The 27354-nt window shown below is 41.3% G+C and overlaps 1 protein-coding gene across 1 annotated transcript in view; it reads left to right on the forward strand.

The window, feature by feature from the left end:
- Positions 1-27354, forward strand: part of NCAM1 (neural cell adhesion molecule 1) — a 1088618-nt gene that overhangs the window by 988418 nt on the left and 72846 nt on the right. The window contains exon 21 of the mRNA XM_044079459.1: positions 6511-6627. Coding sequence (XP_043935394.1) covers positions 6511-6627 — 117 coding nt within the window. The remainder of the gene's footprint in view (positions 1-6510; positions 6628-27354) is intronic.

Consider the following 27354-nt stretch of genomic DNA (forward strand, 5'->3'; position numbering starts at 1 on the left):
ATTCCGGCCTATGGACTTGCATATTAAATCAACGCCTCCTTCTTTACTTAGGCCTAAATCTTGATCCATGTCTAAAAAACCGACGCCCAGGCCACATGCTTAGGCCTCTATGCCTAAAAAACAAATGATAAGAATCGCTGAAGCTCTAATAACTCTAATCAGGGGTAGCCAACCCCCCCTCTTCTAAGAGTCCTAGGACTGAAGTTGATTATGAATCTTCTGATCAGGATTCTGTTTTTTCTGATTCTTCTGATGATCTGGATTTGCCCTTATCTACTTATGAAGATTTTAATGCAGAGGACTCTGTTCCCTCTGCTTCCCTGCCTGAGGATTTTTCTTTTGGGGAAACCTTACATACTCTAAGGGAGCATTCCCCCTGGGAAAGCCAGGATTTTTCTGATTCAAAAAATAGGCTTAAGGATTTCCTTCTCCTGCCTCAGCATAGGCATTTAGCTATTCCTCCTGTACTAGACATTGTTGATGATGCTTTTTCGGAATCTAGTTTGGCCCCTGATTCCCTGCCTCCTGCTCCCAGAAAACCTGACAGATACTATAGGGTCCCTGAGTCCCACAAGTTCCTTTTAAAAAATCCTATTGCAGATCCAGAGACTATTTCACAGGGTCCCATGGGCATTAAGGCTTCTACTGCTAAAAATCCTACCCCTTCTGATAGAGACTCCAGGGCACTGGATAGATGGGGTAAGAAGGTTTATACTTCTACAACCTTGGCCATTAGGGCTTTAAACTGCCAGTTTCATATGTTAAAGTATCAGCAACATGTTATTGGACTGCTTAAACAGAAAATGATGTTGATTCCTGACTGTGTGGAAAATAAAGAATTACAGGATTTAATGCATTCTGCCGAACAAGTTGGAAAACATACTTTGCAATGTGGTTTTGATTCATTAGAGGCCTCTTGCAGGGCTGTTGTTACTGGCTCTGTGCTCAGAAGGCATGCTTGGCTTAAGGAGCAATCCTTGCCTGATCATGTTAAAGCTAAATTGTTGGATGCTCCTTTAAATCAGGACTGACTGTTTGGCAACAAGGCTGAGGAAGTTCTTAAAAAGATGGAAGATAAAGCTAAAGCTATGCAAACTGTTAAAGATTTTTTACAAGTTCAGCCTCCTAGATTTAGTAGGCACTGGCCCTCTAAGAATTGGTCCTTTCTAGCCCCTTCCAGGTCTTATCAAGCCAAACCCAGACACAGCAAAAACCCCAGGTTTCAGTCCCAGGGGACTCACAGAACTAAGCAGTGGGGGGCCTCCACTTCCAAATCTGGGAATAATAAGACTCCCCCCTATGGTAAACTGTCTCAATGACTTCCTTTTAAAATTTCCAAGCACTTCTCAACTGACTGCCCCTTTGGGGGGAAATATTGCTCTTCATGCAAAGAATTGGGAACTCATTACCCAGGACAAATGGGTTTTAAATATAGTGTCCCTGGGATACAGATTTCACTTCCACACGTCGCCAACACCAAGTGGGTGGCCGGACCTACCCCCAAATCAGTGGGCAGAGGCCCAAAAACAAGTACTTTCTCTCTTAAGCATGGGGGCTATTCAGCTGGTACCAGAAGAGGAAAAGAGACAAGGTTTCTACTCGAGACTTTTCCTGGTACCCAGAAAAGACAATTCATGGCATCCTATCCTGGACCTGTCTACTCTTAAACACCTTTTTGGACATTCCAAAATTCAAGGTGCTGACTCTTCACCAATTGCTTCCTATGCTAGGCAAAGATGCCTTGTTGGCAACACTAGATTTAAAAGAAGCATACCTGCACATCCCAATCAGGGAATCTTGCAGAAGATACCTACGCTTCAAAGCAGGATACACGCACTGTCAGTTCTCTGCACTGCCCTTTGGCTTATCTACTGCGCCCAGGGTATTCACAAAGTGCCTAGCTCCAGTTATTGCATTTTGCAGGCAAAGAAATATTCAAATATACCCATACCTGGACGATTGTCTAATTCAGGCAGAAAGCCAGGACATACGTTTGAATCATCTGGCCTTTGTAAAAAGGGTTCTAACTTGTCTGGGGTACACCATAGATGAAAAGAAATCACACCTGGTACCCTGTCAACAAATTATATTCCTGGGAGCAAGCTTGAATACAACTTCCCAGATGGCTTACCTCATGCCAGAAAAGTACAGTGGTATCTAAAAAGCCTATGGTGTCAACATTCTCAAGACCTAGAAACAATGATTCCTATCATACCTTGCCTACACCTAGAGTTCCTTTGGTGGGCAGAGGCCTGCCTCCAAACAAGAAACTACCTTTCACGCCACCCCCTGCCACCCAAACCCTAAGAACTGATGCATCAGACTATGCATGGGGGGCTCACCTGGCAGGGAAGTGCATTCAGGGCAAATGGAACCCAAGTCAAATGCACCTGCATATCAATCAAAAAGAAATGTTAGCTGTACAGAATGCTCTGACAGCCTTCAAGGACCACATTCTTCCAGGACAACTAATGTTAAAGAAGGACAACGCCACTGTTATGTGGTACATAAACAAGCAGGGGGGGTACACATTCTTACCCCCACTGCAGACTAGCCATGGCATTGTGGAACACAGCCTTGAGCTACCAAGTGCACCTACAAACTCAATTCCTGCCAGGAAAATGAAATACACTGGCAGATGGACTAAGCAGAAACCTCATGGACCCACACGAGTGGAAAATGGAACCAAGGATTTTCAGCATGTTGACAAGTGAATGGGGAGCCCAGGTATAGACCTGTTTGCATCTCCCCATAACCACCAATTGGACAAAATTTGCACAAGGACTCCCCACAAACAAGCCTGGAAAGTGGATGCTCTGTCCTTCAGCTGGAAAAACCTATCAGTCTATGCCTTCCCCTCTCTGCCTCTGCTCTCCAAAGTACTACTAAAAATCAAACAGGACAAACCAAGGATGATTTTGATTGCTACAGACTGGCCGCGCCAACACTGGTACCCACTCATGCGCAGTGTATCACGGTTATCTCCATGGCACCTTCCTCAGACTCCTTCCCTGCTGTCTCAGCAGGAGAACCAGATTCTGCACCCTCAGCTTCTAACACTGAAACTTGCAGCCTGGCTAATGACTTAATCTCTCATTCACCATCCCTCAGCAGACCTGTGATGGATATCATTTTAGAGGCAAGGAGGCCTAGTACTAGAAAATCTTATGCTGAAAAATGGAAAAGATTCTGTGCCTGGAACCAATCTCAAGGGAAGAGCACAGCAGCGTCTAATTTACCTCAGATTTTATAATACTTAGATGCTTCACAAGGGCCTGTGTTTTTCCTCCATTAAAATCCACGCCTCAGCCATTTCAGCTCATTATAACACAGAACCTCCCCTCTTCTCTCATCCACTGCTCAAGCAGTTTCTCAGGGGGGGGCCAAAATTTTGAGACCACCCAGGAGACTTCCAACCCCAGCCTGCGACCTTAACTTTGTCTTGGAGAAACTCACTCTACCTTCTTTCGAGCCAGCTGCTACTGCAGACTTAAAATTTCTTTCTTGGAAAACAGCTTTCCTTTTAGCAATCACTTCAGCTAGAAGGGTATCTGCATTACAGGCCCTTATGGCAGCGGAGCCTTTCATCATCTTTCATGCGGACAGGGTGTCCCTCAGAACCAATCCATCCTTCATGCCCAAGGTGGCATCCAGTGTGGCTCTTAATCAGTCCATTCATTTGCCAACCTTCTTTCCCAATCCACAGAATAATGGGGAACAGATATTGCATTCCTTAGATGTGCACAGAAATCTTAGATTCTACTCGGACAGGACTAAATCTCAAAGGAAATCTGAACAACTGCTGGTAGCATTTGCTGCAGGGGCAGAGGGGAAGGCTATTTCAAAGCAAACCATTTCTAAATGGATAAGCCATTACATTCATGTCTGCTATAAGCACCATGGAAAACCTATTCCCCTAAGTAGTTTGTAAGTATGTTGCTCTGGCAGTGATAATGATGCCTTCTTAATGGTACATGTTGTGTTTTGATATATTACATAGGTGTCCGTTTCTGTTTAGTCTTTATTCTGTGCTGTTACCCATAGATTAGCACAGGTTTGTGCTTTCAGATGTCTTCCAAAAGGTTTCTACTTCACCCTGCATTTTTTATTTTAATGTTCCTGCTCGCAGCCTGTGGACAGCTAAGAACTTTTAGCTGCCTTCACCCCTCCTGATTCCTGATGACTGAAAGCCATTATTTTTGCTCCCATTCACATCCCTGAGCTTGCAGTGTTTTTCTTGGTGTAAGAGCCCTTTATAAAAATAATTTTCCTTAATGGTATTATTAAAGGTCTCTCCGACCCCAGCACAGTCTGATTAGGTCTCCATCCTATGATACTGGAAGCTTGTTTGCATCTGTGGAACCAGGCTAGCCAGCTTTTCTTCAACTTGTTAATGACATGGATAGGCAATGATATCAGTGTGTAACGTGTTGTTGTGCACCATCACAGATTAATACCCTTGTGCTTTTACCCTTACTGTGAGTCACAGAGCAGTGCAGTCTCTCACCCCACCCCCTTCTTCAGGGGAAGGGCGCTGTTCTCAGGAAGTTCTGCCCTTTGCCCTTTCCAGAGAAGAGCATGGACATGCCACGCAGTTCTCTACTTTCAGTTACTGGGCGGGGGGGGGGGCACAGTGCTGAAAGACATCATAGTGTGGCCTCTGCTGTTGTACTGACTGCATATGTACAGATGCAACTCAGGACGGAGCTGTCTGAGAAAAACAAACCATAAATTAAAATAAGGTGGTATTACAGATTATTCCTGCTTCCATTCTGTTTTCAAGCACAGCAGTCATCATAATAATGTTTGAAATCAAGTAAGCAGGGGGAAAAACATAACGTCCTAGTCAGATATTTATTCTGTCTTATTATACTGCTTAAAACTGGTTTTGGAAACCACTTTCATCTTGCTGCAACATTTGTTTTTTTCATGCATATTGTTTCTCTGATCTCTAAAAAATGTTTTAGAAGTGTTAATGTGCCAGAATTTCATGCCATTCATTCTGTTTGCTGTTCTTTTATTTCTTATTAATTAAGTGTAAGTTGATTTATTTATTTTATTTTATTTTACATTTGTTGACCGGGCTAGTCTAGCTGGACATATATCCGTTTACAGCAGAGGCCCGGGGAGAAAAGCTCCAGTACAGATAAAATCACAGTGATTTATAACAATAAAAAATGTTTTCATTCATAGAATTATACAAGGTACAAGAGAGGATAGCAGTAACATTTAAAAACTTGTAAGTCAAGTTCTACAAAAAAATAAGAACTAAATACTAAAGTTAAAATAATCGAAGGCATACCTTAAGATTCAACTCTCAACTCTAGAAGGTGTCAGGTAGAAGCTCAGTAAGGGGATGGGAAGAAAATTTAGGCGTATTGAGACATACTTTCAGTCGGGATTGGTACAGGGACATAGCCATTGAGAAGTAAGATGTTCTTTGACTTGTCTTTTGAACAGAGAGGTGGACTCTAGAGTAGCTATTTCTTGAGGGAGTAGATTCCAGTGTTTACCTATGGAATTTGAAAATAACGCATCCCCAGCTTTATTGTATGATTTAGTTATGGATACTAGGAACTTATTGGCAGAACGAAGTGTGGCTAAGTTCTTATATGGAGAAATAAGTTTAGCCAGGCTTGGAGTATTATCAGGGAAATGAAGGGTTTTATGAATGATAAGTAATTGTTGGTAGAGTAGGTGGTTATTTAGTTCTAGCCAATTTAGTTGTTTGAGGTTGTGACAGTGGTGAGTTCTAAGGGAGTAGCATTAATGAATCTAGCTATACTGTTATAGCAGGTAGAGAGTTTGTTGATGTTATTTTTAGATAGTGTGGTATATATAGCTGAAGCATAAAAAAGGGTGGAAAGCAGGTGGGTCTGTGCAATGGTTTTCTAGCTGCTGGGTTAAGGAAGGGTTTAATTCTGTAGAGTGTCCCAATTTTTTTATTAACAGCTTTAATAGTAGTGTTAATTTGGTCATCAAAGTTAAGATGGTTGTCAATGGTTACACCTAATAGTCGAGTGGTATTGTCAGGGTTAATACAGGTAGAATTATTTGAGGAGATAGTAAAGAAAGGTGTAGGACATTTATTAGTAGGAGTAAAGAGAAGAAGCTTTGTTTTTTTGGGGTTAAGGAGGAGGCAGTGCTGTCTGAACCATTTTTCAACGTTATGAAAGCTTGTTTGGGTGATGGACTGGAGAGAGGGAGCATTTGTAGCAGAGCAGATCAATGTCGAGTCATCTGCATATTGGATGCAGGTCGCTTGTGGCACATTCAAATAAAGGTCATTAATAAATACTGAGAAAAGAAGGGGTCCAAGGATAGATCCTTGTGGAACACCAACATTTACTGGGAGTAAATATTATTGGACAGTATGAAAAGGCTGATGCAGATTCTGAGGATAGACTGATGAAATCAAGATTGTGATTTGAAGTAAGGTAACAATCTGAGAGAGCAGATACTGTTTTTCTAATCCATGCAAGCTGTGTTAAAATTTCACTGTTTGTATAGGAAAGATGAATCGAAAGAACCAATTGTAGAGGTTCGGACTGAAGAAGAACGAACGCCAAATCATGATGGGGGAATTCAGACAGAACCTAATGAGACAACTCCACTAACAGAACCAGAGTATGTAAAGTAGTTTCTTATTTTTTGGTTTTTATCACTGTAAGTTTTTAGTATCCAGCACTGTAAGTTTTTAGTATCCAGTTGTGTTTAGGAAGAGCATCAGATTGGTTTCCCTCTTTATATTATCAATACCTTAATATCCTGTACCAAATGTGTAAATAAGTAGACACATCTATGGCACGTAGAGTCACTGGCTGTTAGACTAGAACTGTCAGCTGTATCTAGGAGTACTTCATTTAAACATGCCTGACAGAGCACTGACAGACCAGGCATGTAGAATGGATCAGAATTCAGCTTGTTATGGCTATAGTGTAGCCCTTGCATTGCTAAAGGTCACTTCACTAGCTTGCTGTCTGTAGATGTCTTTTTTTGGGGGGGTTAAGCATGTTGAGGACTGTTTACTACTATGTACGTAATAACTTGAATAATGCTTCAGTTTGTATCCCAGTAGACAAGAGTTACTTAAGATTTATCATGTGAAACTGTTGCTTATGAAAGTTTCATTCCTTGCTTTTTCAGCAGTGAAAAATATATCAGGTAAACAATTCTTGTTAGGTAAAGTAAAAGATGAACGAAGCTGGCATGAATGGCTAGCAGTCTCTGTAACCTATAGCATCTTTTGTTGCTGTTTAACGGAAGGCAGCTTAGCTATAATGATTGCTAGCAAGTCATTAAATGTATTGTATTGCATTTATGAAAATGTGTTCAGCAGTGCTTTTGTATTGTAATAAGTTATAATGTAAAATTATGTACTAATGCAGGATTGTTATGCCACCTTGTTGTAGTCCCATCACTGTCAGGGTCAGTACTGGGTGCATGGCATCTCACTGGTGAAACTTATTTTTGAGCAGTGACAAGAACTCGGTGAAATAGAACAGCTAAGATACACAATTTAAAGTGATTTGGGGGGGGGGTGTTAGGATTCCATTTTCCTGAACCTCTCAAGTGGAGGGGACTGTGTGCATCACGTACCTGCAGTGATCACATAATTTTGTGAGTAAGGGAATACTTGTTTTATACAAAACCAAAGACTCCATTACCCCTAGGGTTGTACAAACACAAACCTTTTTATCTGTAAGCTGTAGGGACTCTGAAATATTCAACAACCTGTCCTTTTCAGTAGCAGGGAGTCTCATCTATTAATACAGCCAACCAGTTTTACACAGACTGCAGCCTCTCTAGCTATTAGCTTAGAAGCCTCAAGTAATGACACCCTAGTATTTCAGGAGAGAGGTAGCCATTGCATGAAAGAAAAAAGCTCTCAGCTGGAATAAAGTGCTTAATTCAGGTGCTATTCCTCATAATTAACATCAAGATGTGTCCATGGCTAATGTCTGGTACTTGAATATCGGCCTATTGCTGTAGATCACTGCAAGATTCCGCACCAGTGAGGTGAAGGGCATTAAGTATGGAGGGCTATGGGTAGCATGACAAGTTATTATTACATACTTTTTAGTTGGTGAGCCTCAGTGGATTTCTCTTCATTCACTTAAGGACAGCATATCTTTGATTAAACATCCTGCATTACACAGCATGTCCACCACTTGAAAGAGCTGGTCTGGTTAGTCTTCTGTAGCAGATATCTCTCCTGTCAAGTAGAGTGCTATTTAATTGCTGGTGTCCACTCTGAAGCTCACAGCATTGTTATGAAATATTTCTTCATGTATAACTAAGTCATCCAAAAGGTATGAATGCTTCCAAGAGTGTTACATCCTTCATTGCTCCCTCCTAAATTTTTGAAGCTCTCTGCTGTAGCATTGACCCTCACATCCCTACAGTCACAGAACATAGAGCAAATGAAGTGAAATGAACGTTACAGTTGGTATGTGTAACATCAACCACATCATGATTGTCCTCTCAGGAGGAGCAGGCTGAGGACAGGAATTAGATGTTGACCTGTGAAATACTCATGATCTGATGTCAGTTTTCATTTGTTCCTTAACAATTGGGTTTGGCTGTCACCCTCGCATCTGACTCGGACGTTATTTTCAGCTCATGGCCACGAACAAACTCTCAAGCTCCTCCCTTACCCATAATGCTCCACTCCCTAACATACCTCATATCTCATTTGCTGCCTTTGCATTCGGACATGGTCGCTGAGAGCTCTCGAGCTTAGTCTTCAAAATTAGAGATAAGTGGTTATATTATTGTATTATTGTTTCACTGTCTAATTGCTTTCTTCAGTGGTTTATATATTTCCTTCCTTATTACACTTTAGAGTAATTCTTTTTACCATTGTTGGTAAAAAAAATTTCTTTAGCGATCCCCTTTTACATGCTAGTGTAGTCTTCGATACCATTGTTGGTATCGCCTTTCTTTTCCTTTTCTATCTGCAAAAAAAAAAAAAAAAAAAACTGATGCTGCCTCCTTCATTCAACCTCATAACAGGGTCTCTGATCCGACCCTCTGATCCAGCTTGGCCACTTCCATAGACTTGGATCCGACTCTTAAGTTCCTCCGTAATACCCACAATCCCTGCATCCACCCAACTACCTCAGATCTTGTTTGTCGCTCCTGCAAGTCAGACGCGGATTTGTTCTCTTGAGCGTTGGGTAGAGTTTTGTCATATTGTAAGTGCCTTTGGCAGTTTTTTCCTTCCTCTTTCTTTATAGTGTGTGTGTAAGTGCGAGCTTTGCTCCATTCTTCGTTTCTCTGTAGTAATAAAAAAAAAAAAAAAAAAAAGTTTAAAGTTTTTCTTCCTGTTTAGCTTAAAAATTTAGCTTAGAAGTTTAATTTTGGCAGTAGTTATAGTTTCTTTTGCTAGTTACATATGTGCTTTAGCTTACAGTGTTTCTGTCCTGTGTTTGGTTCTACTTTTTCTTCTCTTCTTGTCACTTAGTTTTTGCAAGCTTTTATGTCTGACAAGCCGGTTCCTGGGTTGAAGTGCTGCACTTCCTTTGGGCACAAAATCCCCAACCAAGATGCCCACAAGGAGTGCATGTATTGCCTGGGAGCTGATAATTTAAAAGCTGAATGTTCTGTCTATGCTGCGTTTAACCCTTGGGCCCTGGCAGACAGACTGAACAAATTTATTCTCCGGGGCCGCCTTCTTTCCTCGGCTGAAGCTCAAACCCCTGCCGTGGCTTCATCTTCTTCTCCTTCGTCTAAGGAGTCTAAGAAGAGGTCCCTCCATGCCTCCCCGAGGGACTGTCTACAACTCCTTCGGCTCCACAGCGGTCTGCTCCCCTTTTGGATCCTATGGTCCCTTTGGATCTGGGAGAGATTATTTCCATTTCCCTGACTCTGACGTCGGTTCCTGCTTTGGATCCTAGGCTCTTGAATTGTAGGACCTCGACTCAGTCTCCAGCCCTGACCTCTAAATCCAAGCACTCCCGGCCACCCCCGTCAGCTTCTTCCAGGTCCTCGAGAAGCTTGTCTGAGGCGGACATGGACAAGATAGTGAGGAGGTTACTTAAGGCCCAGATCCAGATGGGGGTAGTTCCTGCTCCATCCCCTGTCAAATCCATGCGCTACCTGAGTCATTTTATCCAGACTCCTTCTCCAATCCATCCCTCAGTTTCAGAGTCTAGAGATTCAGAACTGCTGTACATGTCAGACTTGGCGCAGTGGAAGCTTCCTTCCTCAATGCCGAGTATGCTCTTGACTAGCCCCGTTCTGGCCTTGTTGGAGCAGAGTGAGTCTCGGAGCTATGGCGTTGGTTTTGGGTCCAGGGGATTGAGATTGGCTTCCTTCTTTTCAGAGCTCTCCCTTCCCTTGGGGGCTTCGGGACTTGATAGCTCGGGTCCGATCCCTTCTGGATGCCATGGATCTGGCATAAGTCCTGTCCATCTCTCATCAGTTGCTTCGGCTCTGGAGGATTCAGATAGGGTTTTGCCTGGCCCTTCGGCTTTTCAGGTGGCGGAGAGGGTTTTTTCCCAGGTTGGAGATTCAACCGTACAAGTTCCTCATTTTGCCCCTGTACATCCATCAGATCCAGGTCTTTCTCTCTCTCTCTCATCCTGCCGCAAGTCTTCCCGTCCCAAGCAGCATCCAAGATTTTCCTGCTCAGGAGAGGTCCCCCTCTTCTGATACTGCCTCAGACTACCCTACTGAGACGTTTCCTCAGCAGAGGAAGTGTAAAAAAGGAAGCACATGGACCCCCCTCCCCCTGGAGTCCTTAACTGAGGATACTGACTTCTATGAGGGGGAAGGATAATCCCGATCCCCACCTGAGGAGGTCTCCTTTGGAGACATTTTGGAAATTTTTAAGCAGAAAGGTGGGGGTCTGCCCAACCTTCTTCCTCTAAAGAATCAGTTCTCTTGGAGGCATTTGGGATGGGCCCATTTATGTCCTGGGTGACCCTCCCCCCAGTGGATGCCCTTTCTGCAGTTGTAATCAAATTTTCCATCCCCCAGAGTCCTTTTTCCAGAAACATGCATGGAGGCAAGAAAATGTGGTTCCATAAGTCCCAAGGGCTTTTCCAGGACCTGAGCAGAGAACCCTCCTTTAGAAGCAGAGGGGGGGGGGTTGATGGCAGATGCCACCCCAGAGGCAGAGGGGGCCAGAAGAACCAGGGCTTTAGAGAAACCCCCTTTCGATAAGCTCCGTCAGCGCTTCTGAGGCGCTGCACCGACTGGCCATCTCTGGAGGCAGTTGAGGGACGATTAGCTTTGCACCCCGAAGTCTGGTCCCAGTTAACTCAAAACCATTGGGTGCTAAGCGTAATATCCAGAGTGTGTATATTATAACAGCGAACACTTAAAATAGCGAACGCTGTATAATCGACCAAAAAAATAAACCGCAAAATTCTGAACAAACGGAACAGCAATTTTTTCCCAGGGGAAAAAATCGCTGGTCCGCAAAAAAAAAAAAGCCAAACACAAAATAAAGTGCGGAGCTTTGCCCTTCATACCCCCCCTACTTAAATATACCAACTCCGAAATCATACCACAGTGGAGGAAACGGCAACGTCCCAAAAATGGCCCAGTGATTTTTTTTCCCTGGGAAAAAAATCGCTGTTCTGTGTCTTCAGGGTTTAGCTGTCAATTAAACAGCATTTGCTGTGTTACGCATTCGCTTACTTAATAGGCAACCATATCCAGAGGCTATTATATTCCCTTTTCCCTTATCCCTCCAAACTCTAGAAACCTCCCAGATGTTGCACCCGGTCAGTGGGAGCAGGCAGCACAGGAAATTCCACAGCTGCTGCAAAAAAGAGTCATCCAGCAAGTCCCAACCGAACAGAGAGGATTCGGGATCTACTCCCATTTCTTTTTAGTGCCGAAATGTCAAGGGACCTAAGACCTGTCCTGGATGTCAGCAAGTTAAAAGAGTACATAAAGCGAGGTTCCGAATGGTTACTGTTCAGTCCATTCTGCTGTTGTTGCACAAGGACGACTGGATGTGCTTGATAGATCTCAAGGACGCATGTTTCAGGAAGTTTCTGTGCTTCTGGCTGGGAGCCAATCATTACCACGTCAGAGCATTGCCCTTTGGACTTACCACAGCCTCCTGGGTGTTTACCAAATGCATGGCAGTGGTAGCCACTCACTTGAAGCTCAAGAGATTCCAGGTGTTTCCATATTTAGAGGATTGGCTCCTAACGGCCCCCACAAAGCATCGGCTGATTCAGGCCAAGGACTTCTTACTCCAGTAAGCGCAATCCCTGAGCATCACCATAAACGTGAGCAAGTCCAACCTGACTCCAGTTCATAACATAGAGGTCGTAGGTACACAGCTTGATACCAGACAGCAGATAGCTTCTCTTCCCCTACACCGTGTAACCATTATCAGAAGTCAAGTACAGCAGTTATTAGCCAATCAAGCTCTCTCCGCTCATATGATCTTGTAGGTCTTGGGGTCCTTGTCTGCAGCCATCCTATTAGTGCCCCTGGCCAGGTTCTTCACTCGGGTTCAACAGTCTACTCTAGCTGATCAATGGTCCATTCTGTCTCAGCCCTTGTCTCTTTGCCTCAAATTGATGCCCATCTGCAAACGTCATGGTAGTTGGTGGATTCATTCCGACATTGTTCTCCTCGGCAGACCCTTTGTTAACGATCCTCCCATAACCACTGTGACCATGGTCACTTCCCAGTTTGGGTGGGTGGGGCATTACAATGGGAAGTTGTTCCAAGGCACGCAGTCTCCTAGAAATGAGAGCTATTCTTCTGATGTTACACGCCTTTTGGGATGTTCTCCCTCTATGGACTATTGCAGTACACACCAACAACATGTCAGTTGTCTAGTACAACAACAAGCAACGAGAAACCTGATCTTACCACCCGGGCAGGAAGGCCATGAGAGTGTTGAAGTGGGTGATCTCTTCGGTCCATTTTCTGATTGCAACTCGCATCCGGGTTGAACCAATGATCTAGCAGACAGACTCAGCAGGTCGCTTATGATTCCGCACTAGTGGTCCCTCAGCTAGTCAGTAGAGAACATGATCTTCAGCAGTTGGGGTCAACCTTGCTGTGACCTCTTTACCTCTCCCCTCAGCAACAAATGCAGCAAGTTCTTCGCTCTTTTCCCTCCTCCGGGGGAGTCCTCAAGGGATGCTGATGCTGTAGTCCACGATTGGCCCCCTGGTCTCCTGTATGCTTACCCTCCTTTTGCGCTTATTCCCAAATTTCTCCAGAAGGCAAGCAGGTTGAAGAGCTCAGTCATCCTCATTGCCTCCTTCTGGCCTCACCAAGTGTGGTTCCCCTTCCTATGGTCTCACCTGAAGTATCATCCCTGTATACTGGAACCCACTCGAGACCTTGTCTCTCACTTGTTAGGGATCCAACACCCCAATCTTCGAACCCTGAAATTAACTGCTTGATTTCTCCAATTCCAACCTTGATTAGACAGTCCAGGATTCAGTCCCCAGTCCGGAAAATTCTTCTAACATCGGAGAAAGCTTCCACTAAGAAGGTGTATAATAGCATGTGGAAGAAGTTTGTTGTTTGGGCTACCAACAAGAACATTGAGCCATTCTCAGCACCTGTCTTGGATGTATTGCTGTTCCTTTCTACCCTTTTCAACAAGGGTGCTAGCTTTTCTACTATTAAGCTGAAGTTAGCTATTATTTCTAATTTCCACACCACTAGTCAAGCTCATTCCTTGTTCACATTCAGACTATGCAAATCCTTCATGAAGGGCGTTTTCTTATTGAGGCCCCCTGTTAGGGATCCTTCTCCTCCTTGGGACCTTACTCTGGTGCTGCAGGCATTGACTCAGGGCCCCTTTGAACCTGCGGCTACTTGTGACATGAAATTTCTATCCTGGAAAACAGCTCTCTTGGTGACGTGTTACTTCTGCCAAGAGGTTTTCTGAGCTTCAAGCTCTGTCTTCTAAACCTCCTTTACATACTGTTCCATAGGGATAGTGTCTTTATACACTAATCTTTTTTTATGCCTAAAGTGGCTACAGAAAGCAATGTTAATCAGTCCATTCAACTTCCAGTGTTCTTTCCCAATTTTTCAAACAAAGGGGGATATATTATTTGCCTTTTAGATGTTCATAGCCAGCTCCGTTTTTATTTACACAGGACCAAGCAACAGAAAGTCTGACTAAATTTGTATAGCCTTTTCGTTGAACAGACTTGGACAAGCAGGGTCAAAAATTACCTTGGCAAAATGGATTTCTGATTGCATCTCCATTTTATTCCTTCAGGGGGTTGCAGTTACGTAAACCCCCTAGGGCACATTCTACCAGAGCCATGACTACTTCGCCGGCTTTCTATGCCAGGACTTCTACTGATGATATTTGTGCGGCAGCTACATGGTTCAATAATCACACATTCGTGTCTCGTTGCAAGTTGTATGTTATTTCCAGGAGCAGGGCTTCCCTTGGCTTGATGGTGCTGCGGTATGTCCTTCCATGAGGGCCACCCAAAGTTCTCATAACTGGGGACTCTGACCCTTTTGTGAGGGTGAATGAAGGAGACAACATCAGATTAAAAAGTTATGTCTTGCCATAACTTGGCATCTGTGTTGTCTTCCTTCATTCATCTTCACTTTCCCACCCAACCATCCCCTGCCTTCTTCTTGAGGAACCTGGACAAGCTCAGGACTGTTAGTCCTGTGTTTGAACCTCTTCTGCTGATCTTTTGTGCCTTTGTGTGGCATGACTGGTTTTTGGCAAACTTGATCTGAGGTAGTTGGGTGGATGCAGGGGATTTTGGATATGAGGGAGGAGCTTGAGAAGTGGATCCAAGTCTATGGAAGTGGCCTAGCCGGATCCAATAGTCGGATCCGAGATCCTGTCGTGAGGATGAATGAAGGAAGACAACACAGATGCCAAGTTATGGTAAGGCAGAACTTTTCATGTTGTCTTTTTCTTTTTCTCCTACCTATAAAAATGTCTGAAAACCCATCTGGTTTTAAAAAGTGCCTCAGTGGCATTCCAGGTCTCCTTCTGAGGCCTCATCGTCTAATTTCTCCAGAAGTCTGACCAAAGCTGATGTGGATAGAATGATGAGGAAGCTTCTCTTAGCACAGATTCAGAGGGAGTTCTTCCGGCTCCTACCAGTTCGGGTCAGGAAGCCCTCCAAAGTTGTACACCAACAATCTCAGTGGCTTCTCTGATCCGACTCATGTTTTTGGATCCAAATTTCCCAGGACCACCTGGGTCAAATCTGAAAATCAAAGTATCTTCAGCTCCATGGCCTTCGTTGAGTGCACCAGCTCTGTGTGCATTGGAGCCAGATGAGTCTTGGAGCTGAAGCGTCCCTGTTGGATCGGAGGTGTTGGAGTGAACTTCAAAGTTATCAGAGCCATTTTCTGCCTCTCGGAGCTTCAGCATTGGATATCTTGGTTCTGACCCCTGCCTTGGGTGGATTGTCTTCTTGGCAAGTGGGAGCCAATGGGGCAGAAGTTTGGCTTCTCAGCTCCGTCAGCTTTCTTTCTCCCCAGGGCATTCCACTTTTGAGGTAGTGGAGAGAGTGTTTTCTTCTTCTGCAGGATGGACAGTTCCTTCTCCCTCGGATCTCCCCTCTGGATCCCGTATGTCTCTGTGTCTTGAGCCTCATTACTCTACTCCACACGGACAGCAAACCCAAAATCTCCAGGCTACCCAGCGGGGTATTACCATTTCTTCTAATACTTCTCTGGAGTACCCCAGCGGAGAAGTCTCTAGGAAGAAGAAGTGCAAGAGGAGGCACTTAGACTCCCCTCAAAAGTCAGTCACTGAAAATACCGATTTTGTTGAGGGGGAAGGGACCCCAAGATCACCACCTGACGATGTCTTATTTGGAGACATTCTGGAGATCCTTAAGCAAAGGGGTTGTTGGTCTACCAATAACCCTTCCCAAGAGGAATTGGTATTCCTGGAGGCCTATGGATCTGGCCCATCTACTTCCTGGATGACTCTGCCCACCAATGAGCTCATTGACTTAATCTCTAGGCAGGAGTGGAAGGAGCCAGACATAGATGAGCCAATCCCGAAGAGACCAGACCAGATATTAGCACCACCTCAAGGAAAGGAATTTTGGAGCAAGGGAGTACCGGTAGCCATGGTCATGGCAGTGCCCACAAAGAAGGAACTCATGGAACAGAGTTCTGCTGTCCATCCCCCTAACAGGGAGTTGGGGCATTAGACAAATTTGGGATGCATGTTTTGTACTCATATCATTGAATTGTTTGGCACACTTCACTAGGTTGCTGAGAGATTTGATTAAGAAACTCTCCAAATCCCTCGTTGGGACCAGTACTGAGGCTCAGACTCCTGTAGCCTCACAGTTGGCTACCCTACAGTTGATTACTAATTCTTCCATGAGGCTCAGTTCACATGCAGCTGAAGGGACCTCAGAGCTGCGGGTTGAGGCATTTTCATTAGGATGCATGCCTTGATGCACTTGTGTGACTTTGCAGATCATTTCAAGTCTTCCTTTGTCAATGCACCTTTTGATGGAATGTCTTTCTTTGGCTCTAAGGTGAAAGACACACTCTCCGGGTACAAGCAAGATGGAAAGACCCCCTCTGCAGTGGGAATACATTCTTCGACCCCTCAACAAACCTTTTCCAGGGATCAACAAGGAGGCTGGCAAATGTGGCTCAGAAAGTCCCAGGGTCCTTTCCAAGATCCAAGTGGGGATAGTTCCCCCAGAGGCAGAGGGGGAACTCAAATGGAAGATGCCACCCACACAGCAGAGGAAGCCTGCAGAAGCAGATGTCTAGAAATTCCTTCTCTGACAGACCCTACCAGCGCTCCTGAAAGGAGGCCCGATTGACCACCTCTGGAGGCAGTCAGGGGTCATTTATCCCTGCACCAGAGGGCCTGGCTAGACATTACAAAAGATACAGGTATAGAGGATTATTTCCAGGGGTTATATAGTTCCCTCTTCTCTACCCCGCCAACAGTAAACAAAATTCTTGATGTTCCACCCAGTCAGAGGAAGCCAGCAGCTCTAGAAATAAAAAAGCTGCTAGAGAAAAGAGTCATCCAAGAGGTCCCCCCAGACTAGAAAGAATCTGGAATTTACTCAAGATTCCTTTTGGTGCCAAAGAAAATGGGACTGGAGATCAGTTTTGGATCTCAGCAATCTGAACAAATCCTTTCCGTATACCAAGTTCTGGATGGTCACGATTCAGTCCTTTTTGCCTTTCCTGCACAAGTTCGACTGGATGTACTCAGTAGATCTTTAGGATACATACTAACACATAAAAATGAATAGGCGATCCTGGAGTTTCCTACGCTTCTGGCTGGGAGCCAGTCATTAAGTCAGAGCCTCACCACAGCCCCCAGAGTGTTCACCAAATGCATGGCAGTAGTAGTAGCTCACTTGAGACTGCACGAATTCCGAGTGTTCACCTACTTGGACGACTGGCTCATAATTGCTCCAACCAGGCATGTACTGATAGAAATTCGAGACTCATACTCCAGACTTGCCCCCTTCTGGGGATTACAATTACAAAAAATAATCTCAGAACCATCTGAGACATTGGAATTCATAGGAGCAAATTTCAACACCGTATCCCTGGCAGCCTCTCTTCCTTTTCTAAGAGTACAGACTATCCGATTACAGGTCAGAAAGATAATGTAGAATTCTTCAATTTCAGCCCAGCTAATCCTACAAGCCTTGAGGTCAATGTCTGCAGCGATAGTTCTAACTCCTCTAGCAAGATTTCATATGAGGATTTTGTAGCAGATGTTAGCAACTCAGTGGTCCATTCTACACCAGCCTTTGTCCTCCCAGATCAAAATCACCTAGGCATGCAAAAAATATCTCTGCTGTTGGATTTGCTCAAATCAAGTTCTACAAGGTCATCCCTTCACTGTTTATCAGCCTAAGGTTGTAATAACTATGTACATTTCCCAAATTGGCTGTAGGAGGGGGCATTTGTTGGGAAAGACAGTCCAAGGCACATGTCCCCCAAAGAGCCCAACATGCATATCAGTGTCCTAGAAATGAGAACCATACTCCTAGCATTGCAAGCCTTTCAAGACTCTGTCCCTTCCGGGACAATTGCGATTTAAACAGACAATATTTCAGTAGTTTGGTACATCAACAAACAAGGAGGAACCAGATCTTACCCCTTGTGTCAGGAAGTTGTCAAAGTTTGGCAATAGATGATCTCTTCCAACCGATTTCTGATAGCACATCCTGGGGAAATCCAGCATGATAGTGAACAAGTTGAGCAGGTCCATTCTACTACCTCATAAGCGATCCCTCAACAAGGAAGTGGTGGAAGTGATTTTTCTCTAATGGGGCCAGCCATGCTATGACCTGTTTGAATCTCCCCTAAACAACAAGTGCAGCAGGTTCTTTCCCAAATCCCCCCTCAACTGAGGAAGTCACCAAGAGATGTCGTCCTACACAGTTGTCCCCCAGTCTCCTCTATGATTATGCCCCAACTCCCTTAATCCCCAAATTTCTACAGAAAGCATCCCAGTTGAAAAGCAAAGTCATCCTCATTGCCCCTTACTGACCTTGACAGATTTGCTTCCCCTTCCTTTGGCCTCATCTAGCCTACCCTCCTTGGTGTGTGGATTCAATTCCAGACCTTCTGTCTCACCCAAAAAGCATGATTCACCCAGATATCTCAAACCTAAACCTGTAATGACATGGTTTCTCCACTTAAATTGATAGCCAGACAGCATACGCTGTCTTCCCCTGTTTGTCATATACTTTTGTCTTTCCACAAAGCTTCCACAAGGAAGGTTTACAGAAGTAAATGGAAGAGATTTGTTTTCGGGTACAGCAGAAGTATATTGCCCCATTTTCAGCACCAGTACATAGTGCCCTTGAATTTTTAGCAAGAATCTTCAGTGAAGGAGCCAGCTGCTCATCTGTTATGGTGCAACTAGCTGCCATTTCTAATTTTCACATTGGAATTGAAGACACCCCACGGGCTTCATCTAAAATTTTCCAAGGCCTTTTAGATTGGTACCCTTCTTTGAGACCCCCTTATAAGGATCCAACTCCGCCATGGGACTTAAACATTTGGTATTACAGACCTTAGTTCGTTCACCTTTTGAACCAGCAGCTATTGTGAGTTAAAATTTTTGACCTGAAAGACTATATTTTTTAGTCATCACCTCTGCTAGAAGACTGTCAGAACTTTTAAAACTAAAAAAAATAAATAAATAAACCACACCAGTTGTACAAACTGACCCCTGTTTATTATTTGTACAGAGGTATCTGTACAAATAATAAACAGCGGTTGATTTGTACTACTGGTGTGTTTTTTTTTTTTTTTGTTTTCAGTTTTAAACGTTTTTTACCGTTGGGGGGGTTTGACTGTCAGAACTTCACTGTCTCTGAACCTCCTTACTTAGTGTTTCATAAGGCTAGGGTGGTTTTACGAACCAATCCTTCCTTGCTAAGGTGGTGTCAGAATCTAACATCAGTCACTCTATTAATTTGTCAGTTTTCTTTCCAAATTATACAAAGAAAGGTGAATATATGCTAAACTTACTGGACATTCATAGACAATTATGTGGGTAAGGGAGGAGCTCGAGGGTTTGTTAGTTGCCATGAGCTGAAAATAATGTCTGAGTCAGACCCAAGGGTTGGACTGAACCCACTTGTTGAGGAAGAAAGAAAATTGACAACGCAGAGGGAACGTTGTGGTGAGAACGTTTTGTCTTACCTCTCAACTGTCTAGTATTTCACAGAAATGTGTCTCATATTTTTGGTCTCATCCTCATAAGATTTCTGTTTTTTCTGGCAAGTCATTGAAGATTGTTTTCATTAAATAATGACAGACATTTGAATTTCAATCTTTGTATCCCTTTGAAAGTGCACACTAGTGCAAATCCTATTATTCTGACAAGTTTCTAAGTTTACAGAACCATTATTTAAACTTTTTCTTGTTTTTGGGTGTTTGTCCTCCCATTATTTTTGTCTTTGCTTAGATTTCTTGTGCTAACAGGTTGAAAGATATGCATATGTTCTTGCACTAATATGTATGGTGGACCAGGTGGTGATCTTACAAAGTGATTCCACCCCAGGCCTGATGTTACTGCAGCAGTATGAAATATCAAGTGCAAAAAAATACCTTTTTTTTTGCAAAGATAATAATGTGAACATAGCCAGATCCTTCATAGTAAAGATAAATTATTGGTAAGTGCAACAGATTCATCACTGACCCAGATATTGAAATGAGCCACAAGTAACCAGTGTGCATGTTAGCACCGAGTCCACAACGGAATCCATAAACTGCTGTAGCTGTCATAGACTTCCATCTCTACAGCAGCAAACTTAACTTTCACAGTGTGGAACATTTTGGCAAAATGATGTCACTAGGATGTTCACAGCATGGTTACAAAATATTTCTTCGTGCTTAAACAGATTTATTTTGCCGAGTTATTCTGCAGACAGTAATGCCTAACATGGTGTGTGTTACTGGGGGAAATAACACCCACCAGGCCATTATTTTCCCAATAACACACACCCTGCAGGGAATTAATGCATTTAGAGAGTGGGCTATCTGTTAAATTTTTAAATTTTTTGTTTATTTTTCACTTAATACTTTTTATTCTCTTGCTGTAAAATAGTTCCTCTGCCTAATGTTTCAGACTTGCTGTAGCATATGTAATTGCTGTTGTAAAAAGTATTTTACATGCAAACTATAAGTTATATACATATTTAATGTGTACGCACACACACACACACACACACACACACTAGTTAGACTTGGTGAATATACCTTAGATGTTTCATTGTGAGCATATGAATAGGAAAAAAGTCATGGTATGCAAGGCATAATAACCCCACCCCCACCCCCAATCTCTGATTTTGCTACATATTGCTGCTCTGTCCCTCAAGAAATGAATGATTTTTTGGTAAAAGCAAAAAAGGATTAAAGTTAGTCAGTAATGCCAGACATTAGACTATTATACTTTTTGTTTAATGTGCTTGCTTTTTTTCTTTATAAACTTCATGGCAATGGGTACATTGTCCATTCTGTAAGATTAAATATTATTTTGTGTTAGGTACCTTGGATATTGGTTAAAAATATTTCTTAAGAGTGTGATAAATTCTTTCATTGTAGAATAGTTTGGAACATGAGAATTTTTAAGGTTCAGAATAACAAATGTTCCTCATTGTGAGGTACAGTTGAGAGGTGTGGGTGAGTGGTAAATGAGGAGCGAGAATGAGTATCGACTAATGTAGTCAAAGAGGCTGCTTTTCTCTGTATATTGCCGCTCTGCAAATGAATGACCCAAAGGTAGTCACAGTGAGGGTGTTTGTGTGTGTGAGGTTCTTTTGTGTGGTCAAATCATTATTGCCAAAAAGAGCACCTGCAAGCTAGCAGACGAAACATCCATATGACTGTTTCATGGCTTTCATTCCCATCCACCACCACTTGGGAGATAGCACTTCCAGGATTTATATAACCTTTTTTTTTTTTTTTTTTTTGCAAAATAATAGAGGTCTGAAAATCATGGAGACCATCCACAGGCCAGTACTAGGTAGACCTACTAATCTCTTCAAAACTATCATTCCCACCTCATCAACACCTTGGAGGGAGTGGGTTGAATTCACTGTTTGTTCATACTGTCTCCATTTTTGTGGAAATTGCTGCCGGGAACCCCAGCTCTTTGTAACTCTTTTCCTGCAAGACTGCGTCAGTGAATAGTAATCTTGGATGCGAGTCTGACTTTGAGCCTTCACGAATGAACAGCTGTCAGTCAATGCCATTACCAGACCGGGCATCACTATAGAGATTACTGAGGAAAAGAACAAACATGCTTTACTGTGAACAGCCTAATTGTGCTGGGTAACACAGTTAGTGGGTGGTCCCTAATACGTATTGCGTGTGAAAAATTATGTTACTTTGCATTCTGTCGTTAAAGGATTCTGTATCCCAGGAGGACAGAATATAGAAAATACTGAAGGAACTCGAAGAGCGTTAGCATTTTTATGAAGTGCAGTGCAGTTGGCAATTTTCAAGAAAATATTCTTTAAGGTTATTGAAAAACAAGAATGCATGGTTTAAAGATACATGGAGCATGCCTAAGGCAGCATGACAAAGCATTTTTCCACCATAGATATTGTTGGACTCCTGGAAGTGCTTTCGCATGGAAGTACTGATTTGTAAATCAGTATAGGATTCCATGAATGTATGCATGGTACAAACCCCACACTGTTGTGATGAGAGGTGGGGAGTTAATAAAAAGGGGCAACAGCTTTATATAATAGCCAAATAAGTGGGCAGACAGTACATGGGGTGCTGTTTGGTGTCTTTACTGTTTTTGATAAGGTTCCTGTATGTCTCTATAACTCACAAATATTAATCACTAGCAGATACGTAGTTTTCTTCCAACATTTTGCCAGATGTTTTGTTAGTCATCCAGTTTATCTGTGATGCTCAAAAACATCTTCAGTCAGTAACAATATATATTACCATGCCATATTTTTCTTTCAATTGAAATAATTCATTTTTGCTTTGGTACTTTAATATACTTTTGTGATCTTTCTCTACCTTATCAGCTGGGATTAACAGATGCTAGAAAATACCTTTAAGACGACAATCACTTTTGTCATATTATTTATTATTTTACCTTGTTTGCAGAACAGTAGGGCTCTTAATCTTCTGTGATGAGCAGAAGTGGTGTGTGAGTGGTCTGTGAACATTGTCTAACACAGCCTAACTCATTTTACTGTTCAAATTTCCAGGATGCTGAAAAGTTTTTTGGTGTGCGAGCTCATCTACCTCTAATCCTAATTTTTGTCCCAGAAATGGGCAGTTGTTGAAGGAAGATTTTAAGCCTGTTTTAGAACTGTCCAAATGCTGAACCACTTGTATCTACAGTTAGCAAATCCAGTTATCATCATCTCTCTCTCTCAAGCTCCTTAGTTAACATTTTTAAGCAGCTCGTATTCTTTCTGTACATAACTGGAAAATAAGTCAGTTTTATCTCTGAAGTTATTCATAGAAACCTTGTTCTTCAAATGATTTAATGTCAGATATAAGCTTTCATTTAATTGATATTATTAAGTAGTAGGTAGGACTTATTTCAAAGAGTATCTAAAGATACCAATAGAAGAGCTAGTCATATTATGTCTAAGATCCACCCAGTGCATCTTGGAGGTCTCTGAGAATAGCAAGCAACAAAAGAAGTAACAGGACAGTTATCAGAAACCAATGAAAAGAAAACTTCAGCAGCGGACCTCATATTCAGCCAGTCCAGGGATAGCAGTGGATCAGATGCAGAATGTGGGCAGAGTAGCAGTTAATGGGCAACTGCAGTCCAAGAGGAAGTTCATGGGTCTGTTATTCAAAGACCTTCCAGCAGAAAAGTGCCAAGGGTTTAGGCAGAAGGATGTAGAGTTAAATCAGGTAATTTATCATAATGTATTTAGCTGCAAATTAAGCATCCTTATGAGGTAAAAGACTTTTTTTCTTCCCAGAAGGATGAATTAGTGAACATTGTTTCTACACTTAAGTATTATACATGCACATTAAAAGTTTATTCACTAGTGACACAGGCTTAATTTGGACCAGGAAGTGTGCTTAACCCAGTGTGTTACCTTATTGGATCAGGAAGTATGCCCCACCCCCCACCCCCCTTATATCTGAAGTGCCTGATAGAATTTTTGAGTACAAACTTCAAGAGCTTTTACAGAGACTACCTGAATCCAAGTTTTATAATATGACGCTGTATGAAAAAAACCTTGTTGATCGTCAGAATAATAGTACTGTAAGACTTACGAAAACCAATAATGGTGGGTCTGTTGTTATTATAGACTCTAGTGTCTGTGAAACTAAAATTAATTATATTCTGTCTGATGTTACTAATAATGAAAAGATTAAACACAGTTGGGGAAGTTTTAGGTTTATTGATAGCTACATTTATGAATGGTTGATAATTAAGAGTCATCCTTCTTATCCTTGTAGAAATTGTAGCATTCTTAAGGTTAATAAAAATTAGAAAAACATACTTTGAGACCAATAGTGGTTTCAGAGGGGTAGCAAAACTGAGGCAATGGCTATATTTACAGAAGCTGTGATAGAATAGGTTTTGGCCCTATTTAAGCCTTCTATTAAAGATTCTTTTTATGTATAATATTAAACAGGATAATACTGAAATTTAAGATATCTCTGTAACTTAGATATATGCCTTGTATTCAGTTTGGAAGGTAGAAAAGTAAGGTTATTAATAAAAAATGCTGGAGATAGTTTTAAGTCATAATTTCATAATATATAATGGGAGTATCTGCCAGCAGAAAGTTTGCATAGCTATCAGGTGCTACCTTTGCACTCAGCAATGCCAACTTATTTTAATCACAGTGAGAAAAAAGTGTGTGTGTGTGTTTGTGTGTGTGTGTGTGTGTGTGTGTGTGTGTGTGTGTGTGTGTGTGTGTGTGTGTGTGTGTGTGTGTGTTACTGACAAAATCAACTGTATTAATCTTTCTATGAAATATTTTAGTTTTAAGATGTTGTATGATACCAGTGAATGCCACTAAAGTTGAAAATAATATTAAAACTAGAATTTTTAGGGAAGAATTAGTGAGTAAAATCCAAATGCAGGCAAAGGTACACAAAGTGAATCCAGTAAACCACGAAAAAGGTGCACTGAAAGTGAACCAATAAAACCACAGATGGAGGCAACCAGTATATGTAACGTTTTATTAAAGAAAATAATAAATCACGCTAAAAACACTCCATTAACGCTATTAAAAATCTGTTTTCGTTTCGTCACACTTCATCAGATGTGGGTTAAAATAAAGAACTGCCTTTTTATATACATTCAAACCTGTGACATCAAAAGTCTTAAGCCAACCAGAATGAATTTCTAATATGAAATAAATTAATGAATTAAACTTTTCAAATTATAATAAAAACCTTAAAAAAATGTATATGTGAGTATTACTACCAAAGATAAAATACTTGTAGAATGAATTAAAACACATTTGGATAAACACAGGATGTTCATGAGTGTAAATAAGTAAATAAATAAAAATTATACTTTTCTTAATTCATTTGTGCATTAAAATCCATGTGCCATGTGCTGGTTAAAAAGAAGCAAATTGTATAAGTAGCTATAAAAGCCATGGAATATAAATAACAATAAAACCTTTTCATGTTTGAATAATAAATAAAGTAATACAATCAAAATAAAAGCAATGTTCCAGAAATTTCATCCATATAAAAGATGTATGTCAGTATAAAACATATGTGAACACTATAATTTAGCTGCTCTCAATTTTAAAAGTGGGGCAAGTGATAATTGCTCACTTAATCCTTGTCTTTTATTGGCCTGCAGAGTCACTTGCCACCACAGTTCTGCATATGCAGTAGTTTCTTCCCATGGGTCAAAAACATTACCCTTGGCTAAATTTGAGGACACTAAACTTAAGAGTTTCTGGATGAAAAAACAAAATATTTTAAGAGATTCCTGGGATTTGCTTAGGAGTTTGAAACAATGTTTCTATAGGGAAAACATTGGATTCTTAACTATAGATGTAATTGATCTCTTTTCAAGTAGCCCTCATCAAGAGGGACTTGCTCTTTTAGAGGAAATAATATACGGAGATGGCACCTTGACAAATGATGAATGTCTGGTACTTTTACAGCTTATAGAATTGGTATTAAAATACAACTATATTTATTTTAAAGGGGAATTTTTCCATCAATCTAAAGTTGTAGCAATGGGTGCAATATGTGCACCCAGTTATACTAACTTAGTTTTAGCAAGGTGGGAAGAAAAATGTGTACTTGATTCTATATGTAAAACCTGTTGAATTCTTTACAAATGATTACTGGATGACATTTGTGTTTTATGGATTGGTTCCAAAGAAGAGACAACACATTTTTATTGAATATTTAAATAATATTACTAATTTTTTGAAATTTACTTATAAATTCTCTATGGATAAGTTAGAATATTTAGTTGTTGAAGTATATAAGTACAAAAGTGTTTTTAATTCTAAAATATACAGAAAGAGTTCATATTGTAATTCATACTTGCATTTTTTTAGTGTACACCCCTTTCACTATAAATGTAATATAGTGAAAGGGTAGTTTGTTAGAGCCAGTAGAATGACTTCCAACAAAGTGGATTTTACTAAAAAATTAATTGTGTTAAATCAAATGTTTAAAGAAAAGAAATACCCAGATGACCTCATTTTGAAAATGGGGAAAGAGGTAATTAGAGAGAGGACTGGCAGATATAAACCTATTTTAGGGTTAGGTTTTGACAATATCCTCTCAGGGAATTTAAATATTGGTGAAACTTTTGATATGGTATTGATTCCGGAATATAATACTACTTCTTTTATGGTCAGGAATGTGATAACTACTGAATGGAATACATTTCTTTCCTTTACTGATCTTGAAATGCTTAACAAAGATAATTTTAAAGTAGTGTATAAGAATGCAAGGAATTTGAAAAATTTATTACAAAATAACACTAACAACGCCAAAATAGGATATGGTAGAAGGAGACATGGAACTTTTAAATGTGGGCGTTGTTTACAATGTGAACATATTTTGAACAAAGAATCCTGTATTTGGAAAGTAGGAAAGTTGAGTTAAAAAGCAAAGGATTCAGTAATTGTGAAACAGCAGGTTTAGTTTATTTAGCCACATGCCGCCAATGCCAATCTTTTTACATAGGGAAAACAGAAAGAAGGTTAAAGAAAAGAATTTATGAGCATTCCTATGACATCCAAACTAAAAAAAGATAACAATGCTTTATTTAAGCATTCTTTGGAATGTCCAAATGCCTTCTTTCTTTTCTTTGTATTAGAAAAAGTAAATATAGGTGGAAGTGGCGGCATGTGGGAAGAAACCGTTGAATATAGAGAATTGTGGTGGCAAGTGACTTTGCAGGCCAATAAAAGACCAGGATTAAATGAACTCTTATTACTTGCCCCACTTTTAAAATTGAGAGCAGCTAAAAGAGCAGCTCTTTATTCTAACCGACATCTGATGAAGTGTGACGAAACGAAAACGGATTTTTAATAGCGTTAATGGAGTGTTTTTAGCGTGATTTATTATTTTCTTTAATAAAGAATTAGTGAGTAATTGATATTAAGGTATTTCAAGTATGCATCCGGTTTTCTGGTAAAATAATATAGTTAAGTGGCAAGCTGTTTGCTTGAATATGTTGACATTAAGTGAACCATTATAGACAAGAATGTGAGATGTTGGAAAATGCAATTTTTTTATTTATTTATTTTTATTTTACATTTGTTGACCGGTTTAGTCCAACTGAATGCATGTCCATTTTCAGTAGAGGCCCGGGGAGATAAGCTCCACTAAGCTAAGTAATTAGAACACGCAAAAACATTACTACAAGATACATATTTACAAAGATATGGGTTTGTTACAGTTCTCAGTCTAAAGTTTAAA

This window comes from Protopterus annectens, chromosome 8.part0, assembly GCF_019279795.1.
Source record: "Protopterus annectens isolate FY-2018-M chromosome 8.part0, PAN1.0, whole genome shotgun sequence".
NCBI lineage: Eukaryota > Metazoa > Chordata > Ceratodontiformes > Protopteridae > Protopterus > Protopterus annectens.